General features: G+C 36.2%; 1 protein-coding gene across 2 annotated transcripts in view; it reads right to left on the bottom strand.

The window, feature by feature from the left end:
* The window catches only part of SLC30A7 (solute carrier family 30 member 7), an 87,121-nt gene that overhangs the window by 19,689 nt on the left and 50,042 nt on the right, over positions 1-17,390 (bottom strand). For both annotated transcript variants that reach the window (XM_053214535.1, XM_015073849.3), the window contains one exon: positions 1,777-1,867. In XM_053214535.1, the coding sequence (XP_053070510.1) occupies positions 1,777-1,867 (91 nt within the window). The remainder of the gene's footprint in view (positions 1-1,776; positions 1,868-17,390) is intronic.

Genomic DNA, 17,390 nt, shown 5'->3' with positions numbered 1-17,390 from the left:
ATTCTTTTTGATTGCTGAGTAATACTCCATTGTATATATATATACCACCTCTTCTTTAGCCATTCATCCATCGATGGACATTTGGGCTCTTTCCATACTTTGGCTATTGTTGATAGTGCTGCTACAAACATTGGGTTTTACAGCAACACTTCTTAAATAGTCTTAGCTACTATCCCTAATTTCCCCAATTCATTTTCTCCTTAATCTACTCAAATCATGCTCTCCTCCCCAAACTCCTCTGAAACTGGTCTTATCAAGGTCATCAGCAATGTTCATGATGCCAGTCAATGGTAACTTCTCTGTTCCTACCCTGCTTGCCCCTCAGGAAGATTCAGGGCAGTTGATTACTGCTTCCTTCTTCAGTTCTGAGAGACTACACTCTTCTGGTTTTCCAGTTCCCTTACTAACCACTCCTTTTCCTGGCTTTCTACCGCCTGTGCTGTAAATCTGGAGGTGAGAGTAAAGGTAAAAAGAAGAGAGCTTAATTCTCCCAAGGTAATCTCATATAATCCTAATATTTCAAATATTCATATATTGATGTCTCAAAACTCTTTCTAGTCCTACCTAATCTGTCCCTGAACACCAGATCTGCATATCCAACCACTGCATTTATATTTCCCCTATACCAATAGTAGGTGCTTCAATTCTAACATATGCAGAATAGAACTCTTGATTTGGGGGATTTTCCATCCTCAAACCTACATCAATACAACCTTAATCTTAACAAATGGTATCAGCATCTACCTAGCTGAGAGGCAATACTTTTTCTCCTCTCCACTAATATATAATCCATCTCCGAAAATGTATCCCAAATATGTCCTTACCTCCATCTTCACTGCTACCTCTTTAGTCCTAGCCACTATTTCTCCCCACATAGATAACAACAGCCTCATCACTGGCTTTCTTTCTTTCATTCTCTCTAGAATTTGTTCTCCAGTAGCAAGCAGAATAATCTTTTAAAAACATAAGTTTTAGGACACTGTACCTGCCTAAAAATTTTCTAATGCTTCCCACTGGATTAAAATTAAATCTAAACTTCTTGGTAAGACCAAAATCTCTGTATGATCTGGCCCCTACCATTCTCTGCAGCCTTTCCAGCCACTCATCCCTTTGTTGATTACAGTCCAGCCACAGTAGCCTTTTCTTCTGTTCCTCACAACTCAAAATTAGTTCCAGCCACAGAACTTCTGCGCTAAGCATAAACTGTTCCTTTGCCTGAAACCCTCTCCTCCACGATTTTCATAAGGCTGGCTCCTTCATGTCATCAAGGTTTCGATTTCCTTGAATATAATTTCCTTAGTGAATCTAAGGTAACCATCCATGTCTACCACATCACTTTGTTTTATTTCTATTACAGTAACGTCATAGATATTTTCTTACTTCTCAAGGTATTTAGTGCCTGTTTTTCCCCACTAGACCGTACACTCTTCGAGAACAGAGACACTGTCTGTCTTGCTTATTAGAATACCCGGCACAAAGTAGGAGCTCAAAAAATACAGGTTGAATAAATGCTTATATCATCTGCTATTCATACCTATATTTTAAAAGAACTGCTCAAATTCTAAACGGGGACAAGTTCTACCACATTTTCCTTAGTAAAGTTCAGTATTTTCCAATGATTTTATTCTGGTTTGTGTAAATAGCATTCATGGTCAGCATTCAATCTTGAAGAAATACTAAATTATATACATATGCTACCCATATTTGTAAAAGTTAAAAACCCTAACAGCTTGGAAACAACATAAAATTTAATGGCTTGGAAGCTCTGAAACTTACCCTCTGATAGCACTGAGGCAGAGTATTTTCCAACACTGGAGGGGTTCTCTGCATTAATATGCCAACAGATTCTCTTAAAAGAGGAATAACGCTAAAGAAAAGGAAGAAAACATTTATTAAATCCATTCTGACAATCCCATTCTGCAAGAAAGTAATAATATACCTCCCTATACTAGAACATAGTAAGATTTATCAGAATAATATGAAGAAGAAAGAATCTAGTCATTGTTCTAAATTTGTCCTGTGATCGGTAAGTTATTATTAAAAATAAAAGAGCTAGATAAAGTGCACTAACATACGAAACACTGAACTATACTACTGAATAGTATTGAAGCATCAAAAATCTAAACATAGGAGTCATTCAACTGCTATTTAAAGCATTATTTCAATTGACCAGAATCTTCCAATGTAATCTATAAAATATACAATGGCCAACTGGTCCTTAGTGTTTATCAAATATTACATGTATGTATCTGAATAGTATTGTAAGGAAAAATACAAAAAGTTAATATGGTATATTAGTCCGTTCATCCAATATTTTTACAGCCCAATTACATATCAATTATATATCTTTCGTTACCAGTTATATATCTTTCATTATTTAAAAAATAGAAAGGAGGGGTGCCTGGGTGGCTCAGTTAAGCGTCTGACTCTGGCTCAGGTCATGATCTCACAGTTCGTGAGTTTGAGCCCTGCGTCAGGCTCTGTGTGACAGCTCGGAGCCTGGAGCCTCCTTCAGATCCCATGTCTCCCTCTCTGTTCCTCCCTTGCTCGCACTCTGTCTCTTTCTCAAAAAAAAAAATAATAATAGTAATAATAATAAATAAATATAGATTTAAAAAATTTTTAAATAAAATAAAATAAAAAGTAGAGAAGCCTCCATATAACCACAGATCTAGTGCATCAGCACCTTTAGTGACAGGGTCTGAATGTCTGTGTGTATTGCTGTAGTCAGTCCTCCACCAGTATTTGGAAATCACTACTTTAAGCTCTTTGGATGGTTAAATGTCCACAAAACAACTAACAGTACAATGATGAGGGTGACCCTACTGCAGTAGTTCTCTTAACTATCTAGACATCAAATTCACCTTAGAGTCTTATTTGTTTTCATTTCTGACAGATTAAATCAGAATCTTTGAAGGGAAGTCAAGGCATCTGTTCTCATTTGTTTACTATTTTTAAAAGTTTTTATTTATTTATCTTGAGGGGGAGAGAGAGAGAGAGAGAGAGAGACAGCACAAAGAGGGGAGGGGCAGAAAGAAGAGAGAGGAGAATCCCAAGTAGGCTCCATGCTGTCAGTGCAGAGCCCGATACGGAGCTCAAACTCACAAACCGTGAGATCATGAGCTGAGTCGATGCCAAGAGGTGGACACTCAACCAACTGAGCCACCCAGGTATTCCACGGCATATGTTTTTAAAAAGCTCTCCACAGGGGCGCCTGGGTGGCTCAGTCGGTTAAGCGTCCGACTTCAGCTCAGGTCACGATCTCGCGGTCCGTGAGTTCGAGCCCCGCGTCGGGCTCTGGGCTGATGGCTCAGAGCCTGGAGCCTGTTTCCGATTCTGTGTCTCCCTCTCTCTCTGCCCCTCCCCCGTTCATGCTCTGTCTCTCTCTGTCTCAAAAATAAATAAACATTAAAAAAAAAAAATTAAAAAAAAAAAAAAAAGCTCTCCACAGGATTCCAGTGGGTCAGGGTGGCCAGGCACAGCTCTACTGCTTGAAGCAGACTGAGAGAGGAGGTCAGAAAAAGCTTCACTGCACTAATAACTTAAGCCAGTGCTCTCTTATAAATGTGGACAATCTCAAAATTTCCAAAGTAAAATCCCTTCTAGTTACAGCTGTAGGAGACAGAGACAAAAGAAACATATATTTCAAGATAGGCAGAAGTTGAAATGTACCTTAAATATTAGTGATATTTCTTTTTTTTTTTTTAAGTTTTGTTTTCATTTAAGTAATCTCTACATCTGATGTGGTGCTTGAATTCACAACTCCAAAATCAAGAGTCATGTACTACTCCTCTGACTGAGCCAGCCAGGCAGCCCCCAAAATTAGTGATGTTTCTGACAGGTGGAAAGGAAGAGGAGACATTCAAAGAACAAAGACAATGAGAACAGAGAGGATGCTTGTCTTCCTCACAATTCCCAAGGAGGCCTAGTAAAGTGCTGGTTCCAAAGTCAGCCCACAATAAATACTTGTTGGTTAAATCAATGATAGATAAGCAAATATTAGATGTTTTAGAATCTAGATTAAAGATAGGAAATGGGCAGAAGGAAGCAATTACGAGACTGTTCCCACACGTTAAGTGCACAGTGATAAGTACTTGGATAATGAAAGTAAGATAGGAACAGAGATAACTAGGAAAATTAAACAGATATGGAGAGAAATAACTGGTGTCTAACTGGATGTAGTGAAGAAACAGTGAAGTGACACCAAGGACAAGTCCAAAAGACAAAAAGCATGGAGGGAATGGCAGTAGTGAAGATGAAAACTCAGTGTAGACAGGAGGTTAAGTCACATTCAAGTGAAAATATTCTTTAGTCAGATGAAGAGCTAAGTACGAATAATTAGATGCCACCTTTAATTCCTTCTTCTCCCTTTAAACCCCCATGCTCTAAATCACTAAGTTCTCAAGATTTAACATCCTAAATCTCTCTTGCCTCCATCCTTGTCATTCTACTACACTTGTCTACAATAATCTCTACATCTTCACTTGGATTATTATAATAGCCTCCTAGCGGGCCATTTTTGCCTCTAGTCTTACTTCAAGTCCATTGTGATAAGCAGCTTCAAAGATGGATCCCAATGGCCCATGCCTCCCTACTATTCATGTTCTTTTTTTTTTTAATTTTTTTTTCAACGTTTATTTATTTTTTTTGGGACAGAGAGAGACAGAGCATGAACGGGGGAGGGGCAGAGAGAGAGGGAGACACAGAATCGGAAACAGGCTCCAGGCTCTGAGCCATCAGCCCAGAGCCCGATGCGGGGCTCGAACCCACGGACCGTGAGATCATGACCTGGCTGAAGTCGGACGCTTAACCGACTGCGCCACCCAGGCGTCCCCCTACTATTCATGTTCTTGTGCAATCCCCTACTCTTGAGTGTGGGCTGGACCTAGTGACTTGAATACAGCACAGCAAAAGTGGGACATGGCACTTCTAAAATCAGGTTAAAAGACTCCGGCTTCCATCTTGTTCACCCTGCTCTCTTACGCTCTCACTTTGCTCACAGCTGTCATGTTGTGACCTGTTCTAAGGAAAAGCCCAAGTGACAAGCAACTGAGGGATGCCTCCTTGGAGGAACTGAGACCCTCAGTCCAATAGTCCAAAAGGAACTCAGTACTTTCAACAACCACTTCAGTGAGCTTAGAAGTGGATTCTCCCCCAAATGAACCTTAGAATGACTGTAGCCCTGGCTGACACCTTGACTGCCATCTTGTGAGTGACTCTGAGCCAAGGATCCCCACTGACTATGATCAGGTTCCTGAACCAAAACTGTAAGATAATGCCCATTATTTTAGCTACTAGGTTTTTTTTTTATTTGTTATGCATTCTTAGATAACTAATATAACCATTCTTTTTAAAACTATTAGACTAATCTATCTAAAATCAGTATCTGACCCTATTATCCCTTCCCCATTAAAAAAAAATCCCTTAAAAGCTCCCCACTGCCTAGGGGATTAAACCTAAGCTCTTCAACATGGTATAGTTTTGGATCTGCCCTGCTTAGCTTCACATCCTATCAATCCTTGCTTCACATTTTAAGCCCTCAAACCAAACATACTTGCACTTTACTTTTAGCTGTTTCTTCTTTTCATGCTTTACTCATGCTGTCACTTCTGCCTAGAATGTCCCTAAACTGCCTTGTAGTCTGGCTTCTATTCCTTCTCTAAAATCTCAAGTGTCACCCCTTCTAGGGTATATTTCCTGATCCCAAACTGTTCTTCTCTCAACTGTATGAAATGTCCTTTCTGTGCTCCTTAAAAAAAAAAAAATCTGCGCTACCTATGGCAACGTTAGAGCAACTAGAAGTGGGGTTAAGGATTTTTACAGCAAAAGAATACTGGTTATTCCTTCATGTAACCTGAAGAGCAGTGTCTGTTTCTATCTACTGTGCTGTTATTATTATACAGGTGAGGATGCCCTGGGTTTATAAAAAAGGCAAAGAAAAACATGTTGGTAGACTCACAGGCTACAATTCAACCATTATAACATTTTTCTTTCCCCTCTCCATCATTTCTCAAGAAAAAGAAAGGACCAGTCACAGAATATTTTTACAAACTAACTTACAATTTTTATGTTTTCCTACTTTCCTTACTATACTTTTCAGAAAGTGAGGCACAAAAATGGTTCTGCTATAATGAAAGTTTGAGAAAAAAGAGGTTTTTTTTCTTCTATGTACCTCTTAGAACCACACAGAAAAATTTAGCTATTTTGATCATTTCTTCTTCAATCTTTATCCCAAGGAACTGCTAATAATGCCTAAAAATATCTGAGGTAGAAAATGGACTCATGATACTTGGGTTCTAATTCTGCCATTAAATAACTCTGGACAAATTGTATAGCCTTCCAGAGCACCAATTTTCTCATCTGTAAAATGAGGAAGTGGATTAAATATCTAGGCAATTTCTTCCATCTTCATTTTTCATTACATAAGGAAAAAAATGGTCAAACTACAAGGAATACTAGTGCAAGAATATATTTGGAAATGAAAGAAAATGTTACATATATATGTATACATATATATACATCTGTATATATGTATATCAAGCATCACAAAATGAGGAGAGATCTACTTGGCAAACTGATTTACTCCTGCAAATGGATTTTATTAAGCAATCAATATGAATAAGCAACTATTGAACTATTTGGTATCATATTTCCTAGAACTAGATTTGGAAATGATGGTCTAGAACACCAAAGGAACTTGCTGAAGGACACAGCTAGTGAGTAGGAGAGCTAGAATAAAAAGACCAAGCCTTTGGACTCCAAATTCAATTTTGAAAAGTTCAAGTCAACATTTATTATATGCCAACTATGAGCCAAGTATGTGCTAGGCACTGGAAATAAAACGATAAATAATACACAATAGCTACTTTAATGGAATCCACAACTTTTGAACCTATAGAGAGGTCACTGGAAATCAGGCAACACACACTCATTCAGGGCCCAGCATTTGGAAGAAGGTGCATATGAATGGAAAACAACTAGAGACGATGCCTGTATCCATTTTCATTTCCCATGAACTTTTGGTGAACAGTTTTCTTTATTAATGTGTTGGTAACTTACTTTTAAATATCCCTTTTAAAATAGAGAAAAATGGGCAAAAATAGAAAAGAATACAGACCTTACTGTAGCAGAAGGCAAACACTATGAGCAATGATATTATTAAACAGCAGATGTGAAACATCTTTTTGCAAATGACTTTTAAAATATAATGTTTTAGGGGGCGCCTGGGTGGCTCAGTCGGTTAAGGGTCCGACTTCGGCTCAGGTCATGATCTCACAGTTTGTGGGTTCGAGCCCTGTGTCGGGCTCTGTGCTGACAGCTCAGAGCCTGGAGCCTGCTTCAGATTCTGTGTCTCCCTTTCTCTCTGCCCTTTGCCTGCTCACACTCTGTCTCTCTCTCTCAAAAATAAACAAACATTAAAAAAAAATTTTTTTTAAATATGTTTTAGAATACCTACGCATAGTCTAGTTTTTCTAATTTTTGTGTTAGCTAAAACACATTAAGAGAAGACTGAGTCTAATCTATAATAATCCTTGAAGAGATCAGCCTTAAAACCTTAAGGACATTTCCCCAACACAGTCTCTTAATAAGGCACCCAGAACAACCATCTACAAATTTATCCAAACCTTTGTTCAACTTTTTATGTCTATATTCCATGTATGTTGCTTCCCAAAGCCAGCTATGCCTTGCCATCACATTTGTTTAAAAAAGAAGGAGGAGGAGGAGGGGGGTGGGAAGGAAGGAAGGATGGATGGACTAGTATTTCCTCTTTTCTCATAAAATTCATTTATTTACATGTGGCTTAGTTTGAGGATTCTAGAACTGGTGAAGAAGTTCCATGATCACAGATAACACACTATTAGAATTAATAGGGAATTTAGAAATCATTTACTTTAACACTCAATTTAAGAATCATAATGCAAATAAACATTTTAATAAAATTAATTTTAAAATAACTAAATAAAAGATATCAATGATATAAGGAAATAATATATAACAGCGGGTTTTTTTTGGTAAGAGTCAATGAGGTGTTTATTGATTTTGCTATATTATAAGATTTGAAATGGCTGCCTGCTTCAGTAGAAATTTAATAAAATGTTTATATTCAACAGCAGCAAGCATTTCGCCAAAGCACATGGATGTGTCACACTAATTCTGTCTAATAGGAATCCTAAAATCGTGTAAGGATTTCAGAGGTAACTAGAAGTAGGTCATGAAACTGTGGAAGAGGGAGAAAGGTACTTGCTAAAACCTTTCAGCAATTCAGAACCAAGGTCAATTTCTGTAACAATTTCAAAGATCATAAAAATGTAAAAGAAACTTGCAGAAACTTTATTTTTGCTTTTTAGTGTTTAGCTCAGGAGTTTGCGTCCATATTTTTCTGATTAACTATCGTAATGGGAAATCATAAAACAGATTTTAGCATGGATCTATCTACCCATAATGAAAGGATACTGGGAAAAAGACAAGCTTAGCAAATTCCTGACTGAGCTAACACTTAGAGCTTCATCCAAACCCAAAGAGGAAGCATTTGGAAACAATTAGAGGTTCACTTCTGGTTGACTAACTAAATTCTAACTTTAACAATGAAACACCATTTTCCTAACATATATAAATGGCATGAGTCATTAGGTATATGAGTTTACCAGTAAAACAGGGTAATGGTTTTATTCTTCAAAAGCTGAAGGTAAATCAAGTTTATAATCATATAGTCATAAACATAAAATTAATGTGAAAGTTTAAATGCTGGCAGATTAAATAAGCAATAGTTATTACTCTTTATTGCCAGTAACTTTGCAAATGAAAATATACTCAAATCTTACTTTGGAAGCAGCTTTTAGTGAAAGTCTCACCATTTCAACAGTAAATTATCTAGCCATAATTATGAATAAGCCAAACAAAATAAAAGGGTATACATTATGAAAACTTCTGAAGAACAGACTAGTGATAATCATAATGCTTAGCAATAAAAAATTTCAGAGGGCTGAAACTATTACTTAGATCTGAGAATAAACACCTATAATAATAATTAAAACATAATTACTGATTCAACTTTTTGAATTGGCTTATGGGCTCAGTCCTTGGGCATATTATCAGGGGTTCTTATAATCTACAAACATAGAAAAAGACAGTTGCACTTTTTGAAGAACCCATACGTTGGAAGGTCTGGTATTTGCCACACACTTGAAAATATTTACTGGACAAATAGCCAAAGAAAACTGACCCCAAATTGAAATGTACTCTATGTTTAGACACAGTAGTCCTATGGCAAGCTGTAAATATGCAGTCATATTTGCCTAAAAACAATTATTTCATACTGATGAACAATTACCTTAGTTAACCCAGAATTCCATAAGCCTAATATAGAAGAGATAATCCCAAACCACAGGGATTGTGGTGTACCTTATAATTATACAGAATTTCAAAACCTATGGCTTAAATCAATGCACATTTACAGAGTACCTACTTTACTCAATAACGGTGATAATAAGATACCCTAAAATATGCCTAGAACTCAGAGCCAAAGTCATGAAAAGGTCATCCTTTATTTCTTAAACTTCTGTAACTTAATTATAACACCTAATGCATCTGGTCTTTGGACCAAAAGCATTAGTAAATACTGCCAAATCAGTAAATAATTAGTAATGTCTTTGTTTTTAAAGTCCTTTCGTAAATTTTTTCTAATTTGATCCTCAACCAGCCTTAAGTTAGTAACCTTAAGAAAAATATCCCATTTGGGAATAATTGAATGTCAGATGCAGAGATCACTTAGGCCAACTCTCTCATTTTACAGAAGAGGAAACCGGCTCAGAGACGTTAAGACAACTCGCTCTCTGTTACACACTGCGAAGAGGCAGAGTTGGATGTACTGATTCTAACACTAACGCTCTCTGCACGGCACTGTGGTGCCTTATCATGATGAAGTCCTCCAGGGTCAGAGATCATGGCATGTTCTTTTTATTCCCAGTGCCCAGCACAGTACTTGGAATATAATAAGCACTGAACATGTATCTGCTGAATGTTTAATGTGTTTAAAAATTTTAAACACTAGTGGAAGATAATAAGAATATAGAATAGCCCTTGTTTGATGTGACTTTCAACCCGTCAAAGTAATAGATAAATAGGAAAAGAATAAAGTTGCCCTCAACTGAGTTATTCCCCAGAAGAATTTCTATAACTGGAAGCAAAAGTTTCTTATTCTCTGTTCAAGTACAGGTGAGAAAGAATGACACTTCAGCAGGAGCAATCACCATTCCCAATTCTTGATTTGTAATTTCTTAACTTAATACAAGTTCTTTTCTTCATTTTCATGAAAAAGAAACTAAAATCACACCAGCAATATAAGAAAAAAATTATTAATGATCTATTAGTGATCTATTCTGTATCCATAAGGAACAAAGGTGTAGGTAAAGAAGAAAAATGAATACAAATTCACACTGATATCCTGTCAAGAGGTTGAGAATTGGGACGAGACAATAGAATCAATGAAGTAAGAGGGCAAAAGTTCTACAAAATATACAGTTTTGAGAAGACTTTTGAGAAGACTGAAAAAATTCACGTTATTTGTATTAAATATGGTAACATTTGTATTGAAAAGATAATGTGATCTGGAAGAACCGCCTCACTACTTCTGTAACCCATTTAAAGCAGTAGCTAGACTAGGATGGGCAAAAGCAAGAGATAACGTACTTCAAGGAAATCTGCATTTAAAAAAATTTTATTATTGGAGGCAGAGAGAGAGAAAGAGCGCACAAGCAGGGGAGAGAGGCTGAGGGAGAGAGAGAGAGAATCCTATGCAGGCTCCCCATTCAGCACAGAGCCCGATGTGGGGCTCAATCCCATGACCCTTGGATCATGACCTGAGCTAAAAATCAAGAGTCAGATGCTCAACCAACTGAGCCACTAGGCGCCCCCATTTTTAAAACAGTATAGAAGTGAAGACACAGGATCTTGTTTAGAAAAACCAAGTAAGATGGCAAGAAATATTGATCACAATTATTAAAATCAAATTAATTATCATTCAGATAGCTTCAGTGATCACAAGTTTTAACTGAGAACAAAAAGGCCTTGTGGTCAGCAAGCAAAATCCAAAAGGAATAGAACCAAAGTGCTGATTATCTCTAGGTTCAACAAAGCTATTAGGAATCTGAGCTAAAATGGGTCTGTCTGGTTTAAGTTAAAAAATGGTATACCTGTAACTGATTCAATCTATGTGGTATTCAAACCTTAACATTTCCTCACCATACAGTGATAGAGCTTTGCCTCTAGATGGCTGAGTGTGTTCCTCTTAAGAAATCTAGCAGCCAGGAAGGATACCACAGAGAAGTAGGAAAGGGGCACTGTTAACATGCAGCAACTCCTGTGCCCTCCTAAATGATGGAGGCAGTCCATACAATGAACTGTATTTCTTTTATTCTCTCCTTACTTTCTCTTTTTCCCCTAGTTGATAATGAATGAATGAGGGTCAGTTAAGGGCGGGGGGGAGGCGGGGGAGAGGGAAGGCCATGTTATCATCATAGGAGAGAAACCATGTAAGTGAATGGTGCCTGCTATCCAACAGCATTCCTTTGGGGAACGAAGGTAGGCAGGCAATTAACACTCATACAATGCTTCCCATTTTTTTGCCAATTTGTTCCAGACTTTAGATATCTTAATCCATTTAATCCATACATAGCAAATTATGAGGTAGGTATTACTATTAACCCAATTCTCAAGATGAAAAATTGAGGAACAGAGAGGCTAGGTGACTTGCCTAAGGTCACACAGCTAAATGGTGAAACCAGGATTTGAACCCAGGCACTTTGGCTCCATAGCAAATGCTCTTAACCACTCTGCATTATTTCCTCCAATGAAGTCATCAAAGTGGCTTTCCTAGCGATCACAAAGTGCCTTTGCCTATAGGAGAGTTCTGACTTTAGGAAAAGCTGATCTTCAAAGCGTACAGGATGTCTGGACCACAGAAAGAAATTTAAAAGCTCAGGAAAAGATGAGCAGTAGTAACGATATGAATGTTACTGCTGAGTGGTATTGTCAAAATTTGAATAGAAGCAAATCCCTAGTTACCATTATGGACCCATCTTCAATGATAACTTCCAAAGTCACGTGTTTGTGAGAAGTAAACCAAACATGGGAAATACAGAGCAAAGGCAAAAAGGACCTTTATTTAATTGTTTACCCAAATTAAACTTTTAAAATACCACTGTGAGAACAGACCTTTTATTGAATATTTCAAGGTAGGTTTCTAATTGCTACATTATGTTGCATGCTGACTACATGAAAATACTTAGCTGCTGAGACAGGGATAGAAATCATGTTTTGCAAGCATTAATTAAGCAAGAGAACAGAGTAACTTAAGGGCAGGCTTTAGCTAGTAGAGGAGAGTTAGAAATTGACTACACACAAATTAACAATGAACATTAAAATTAACCAAAAGGGACTATTATTTTTTTTTTGGCAACAAGTGAAAAATAGTAAAAAAAGAATAAGAGTGAATGAGTGAAGGTTTCCATTTTAAAAATTTTTTACTTTTTGAATGAAATCTTGCCATTTGCAACAATGTAGATGGAACTGGAATGTATTATGCAAAGTAAAATAAGTCAGTCAGAGAAAGACAAATATATTTCATTTATATGTGGAATTTAAGAAACAAAACAGATGAACATAGGAGAAGGGAAGGAAAAATAAAATAAAAACAGAGAGGGAGGCAAATCATAAGAGGCTTTTAACCATAGAGAAAAAACTGAGGGTTGCTGGAGGGGAGGTGGGTGGGGCGATGGGCTAATGGGTGATGGGCATTAAGGAGGGCATTTCTTGGGATGAGCACCGGGTGTTATATGTAAATAATGAATCACTAAATTCTACGCTGAACCTCCCCCCGCCAAAAAAAAACCAAAAAAACAAACAAAAACCCCCCCCCAGAAAACAAAGCAAACAAAAAAACTATATGAGGCACACAAGAATGAAAAATAACAGTGTTTGAATTATAAATATATTGCTACCCAAACAGAACAAATCAAGAATCCTTCAAAGACTAAGAAACAATACTTTACCCACTTTCCACTCCTGGAAGACACTGTAATCCATATCGATAACTGGTCCTTGTATATGATGCTGACCATCTTTAGAGTTTAGAAACTGTTTACCTTTCCATGAACAATTATAATCTGTTACATGAGATCAAGCCAGACAAAATAACCCCAAGAAAACAAATGCTTACAGATAAGAAAAGGTTGGTAATCGCCCTTGCTTCCTGGAAGAGTCTCCTGCATGTGATGTACTAGAAGTGCAAGACAAAGGAGCCTGATAGAAATGTAGCTTTACCACACAGAAAACAAATAAGAAGGTAGAATTTGCCATTTCAGGGCAAGAGATACAGATATAACAATATCTTGTAGGAAGATGGAAATTGCTCAGAGGCTACAAACCAACCTGTTCTCCTTACAAGGAAGACTTGTCTAACTCCACCAGAGATCCATTTCCCCTTCTTCTGGACAAATGCCACTTTCTGAATATGTTCCTCCTCTTAACAGAATGCACAATCAGAAAATAAAGCAAACTAAAAGTGAACTTAACAAAAGCACAGCCACCTCATGAATGCATGAAAACAAAACCCATGAAAACTTCATGAAGATTAAATGGCTTAGAGATTGCTTCTGATTTTTTTTTCCAATGGCAGAAATAAAAAGGAAAAGTTTTGTTGTTTTAAATGCTTGGGATTTTTAGTAGACAGTCTATAAATATTTTTTATTTAAAAAATTTACTTATAGTTTGTATTGTATTTTTTTTTACATTTTTATTTTAATTCCAGTTAGCTAACATACAGTGTTATATTTGTTTCAGGTATACAATATAGTGATTCAACAATTCTATATATTCCTCGGTGCTCATCATAAGTGTACTCTTAATCCCTCCACCCTAATTTTTTTAAAGGCTAAAAGTGTCAACAAGTCCAAAGTCAAAAGTATGTCTAAAAAAATATATTCAAAGTCTCACTTCTAATTCCTTCTCTCTGCCTAGAAGTAAACATATTATATTTGCTTTAGGTTTATTCTTGAGTTTCTTTTGGAAATTTATAAGAAAACATGCACATTATACATGTATCTCTTCTCCTTCTTATAAGAAAGGTAGCAGTGCTACCTTTTACATGTCTTTTACTACACACCTATACAGCATGTACTACATTTCAAGTGTTTTTTTACATTTTTTTTTAAGTTTATTGATTTATTTTGAGAGAGAGAGCGTGCACAGGTAGGGTAGGGGCAGAGAGAAAGAGTGATATATTTTGAGAGAGGGAGCGTGCACAGGTAGGGTAGGGGCAGAGAGAAAGAGAGAGAAGGAGAATACCAAGAAGGCTCTATGCTGTCAGCACAGAGCCTGATGCAGGGCTCAAACTCACAAACCAGGAGATCAGGAGTCAGACGCTTAGCCGACTGAGCCACCCAGGTGCCCCTAAGTTTTTTTTTTTTTAATAATGTATCTTGAAAATCACATATTACCACATAGAGGTCTTCCTCATTCTTTTTTTATTATTATGATAAAAAAACACATAACATTAAGTTTATCGGCTTAAACGTTTTTTAGTAACAGGAGTGTTAACTTCATTGTGCAAAATTGCTCTGTAACTTTTCATGCTGTTACACTGAAATTCTATACCCATTAAACACTAATTTCTCCTCCTCTCTCTTCAGCCCTTGCCAACCACCTTTCTACTTTGTTTCTATAATTTTGACTACTTTACATATTTCATCTGAATGGACTCATATATTGTTTGACTCTTTTGGATTGGCTTATTTTGTTCAGCATAAAGTCAAAATTCATCTATGTTTTAGCACATGACAGCATTTCCTTCTTTTTAAAGACTGCCTACCCAACACATTCAATGTGTGTTATAGAGAGACTGCCTTTTCCCCACTGTAGAGTCTTGGCACTCTTGCCAAAAATCATTTGGTTATATATGAAAAGGTTTATTCCTGGGCTATTTATTTGTTCCATTGGTCTATGTGCCTATCTTTATGCCAGGACCACACAATAGCTGTTGCTTTGTAGTACATTTTAAAATGTGGAAGTGTGATGCCTCCTTCTTTCTCAAGATTGTTTTGTCTAGTCATGGTCCTTTGAGATTCTATACAAATCTTGGGACTATTTTCCAGCAAAAAAATGTCATTGGGATTTTAATAGAGAATCCATTGAATCTGTAGATCATTTTGGGTAGTATACACATTTAAACAATATTAAGTTCTGATCCATAAACAAGAAGTCTTTCCTTTTTCTTATCTTTTTTGATTTCCTTACCAATGTTTTATAGCTTTCAGTGTACAAATCTTTTATTTCCTTGGTAAAGTTTATTCCTAAGTACTTTATCCTTTTTGAGGCTATAATAAATGGAATTATTTTCTAAATTTCATTTTTGGCTTGGTCATTGTTAGTATTTAAGAAAAACAACTGAGTTTTCAGTGTAGATTTTGTATTCTGATACTTTGCTAAATTCTTTTATTAGCTCTAACAGCTTTTTGATGGAATCTTTAGGGTTTTCTACATAGAAGAACAAATCATGTATGAACAGATCATTTTAATTCCTGATTAATTACAGGAATTAAATTAATTAATTAAATTCCTGATTAATTATTAATTAATTAATAATTACACATTTTCAAACTGTATGCCTTTATTTCTTTTTCTTGTCTGATTCCTTTGGCTAGAATTTTCAGTACTATGGTGAATAGTAGTGGTGAAATTGGGCATGCCTATTTCGTTCTTGAGCTTAGAAGAAAAGTTTTCAGTCTTTCCCCACTGAGTATGATGTTGGTTTTTATATATGGCTTTTATTACTGAGGTAGTTTCCTTCTTTTCTTAGTTTGTTAAATGTTTCCACCATGAAAGGCTGTTGAACTTTGTCACATGATTTCTCTGCATTGATTGAGATGATGTCTTTTTTCTTTCACTTTGTCCATTTGATATGTAACATCAATTGATTTTCATGTGTTGAACCATCCTTGCATTCCAAGTGTAAATCCCACCTGCTCATGATGTAAGACACTTTTAAAGTGCTGTTGAATTCATTTTGCCTAATATTTGTTTAGGATTTTTGTGTCAATGTTCATGAGGAATATCGGTCTATAGTTTTCTTTTCCTGTCCTGTTTTTGTCTGGTTTCAGAACCTGGGTAATTCTTGTCTTACAGAATGGGTTTCGGAGTCTCCTCTTTAATTCTTTGGAAGAGTTTAAAAAAGAATTGGTTTGAATTCTTCTCTAAATGCTTGGTAGAATTCACCAGTAAATTCATCTGGTCCTGTGCTTTTTCCTGTTGTTGAGAAGTTTTTTATTAGTGCTTCAATTCTTTAATTACTGGTTCCTCACTAGTTATAGGTTTGCTCAGATTTTTTTATTTCTTCATGATTCAGTCTTGGTAGGCTGGACATTTCTAGAAATATATCCATTTCTTGTAAGTTTTCCAATTTGTTGGCATATATTACTCATAGTAGCTCCTTATATTTCCTTTTTATTTATGTGATATCCGTTATAATGTCTCCTCTTTTGTTTCTATTTTAGATATTTGAGTCTTCTTTCTTCTTAGTTAGGGTGCCTAGCTAAGGGTTTGTCAATTTTGTTGATCTTTAAAAAAAACCAATTCTGGGTTTTGTTGACATTTCTGTAGTTTTTCTATTCTCTATTTCACTTATCTCTGCTCCAATCTTTATTATTTCCTTCTTTTGCTGACTTTCAGTTTAGATCTTCTTTTTCTAGTTCCTTATGATGTAAGGTTAGGTTGTTGACTTGAGTTTTTTTAAATGTAGGCATTTATCACTATGAAGTTCCCTCTTATTACTGCTTTCACTGTATCCCATAAGTTTTGACATGTTGTGTTTTTGTTTTCATTTATCCCCCGATATTTTCTAAATTCCTTTGTAATTTCTTCTTTGACCCACTGGTTGTTAGAGTATGTTACTTAATTTCCACATAATTTTGGATTTTTGTGTTTTCCTTCTGCTAGTGATTTCCAGTTTTATTCCATTGTGATTAGAGAAGATATTTTATGTAATTTTAATCATCTAAAATTTGTTAGGACTTTTTTTGTTACCTAACATGTAGTCTACCTGGGATATTGTTCCATGTTTGCTTGAGAAGAATGTGCATTCTGCTATTATTGGGTGGAACGGTCTGTATTTGTCTCTTAAGCCCAAATGGTCTACAGTATTGTTCAAGACTACTCTTTCCTTATTGATCTTCTACTTGATTGCTTTAACTGTAACTGAAAACGAGGTACAATGTCCTTCTTTGCCTTTTGTTGTAGTTTTTGTCTTAGAGTCCCTTTTCTCTGATATAAGTATGGCCACTCTAATCTCTTTAGGTTCCTGTTTGCACTGAGTATCTTTTTCTACCTTTTCACTTTTA

Source organism: Acinonyx jubatus, chromosome C1, assembly GCF_027475565.1.
Source record: "Acinonyx jubatus isolate Ajub_Pintada_27869175 chromosome C1, VMU_Ajub_asm_v1.0, whole genome shotgun sequence".
NCBI classification, from domain to species: domain Eukaryota; kingdom Metazoa; phylum Chordata; class Mammalia; order Carnivora; family Felidae; genus Acinonyx; species Acinonyx jubatus.
The sequence above is the reverse complement of the archived record's forward strand: the minus strand, read 5'-3'. Positions and strand labels throughout refer to the sequence as shown.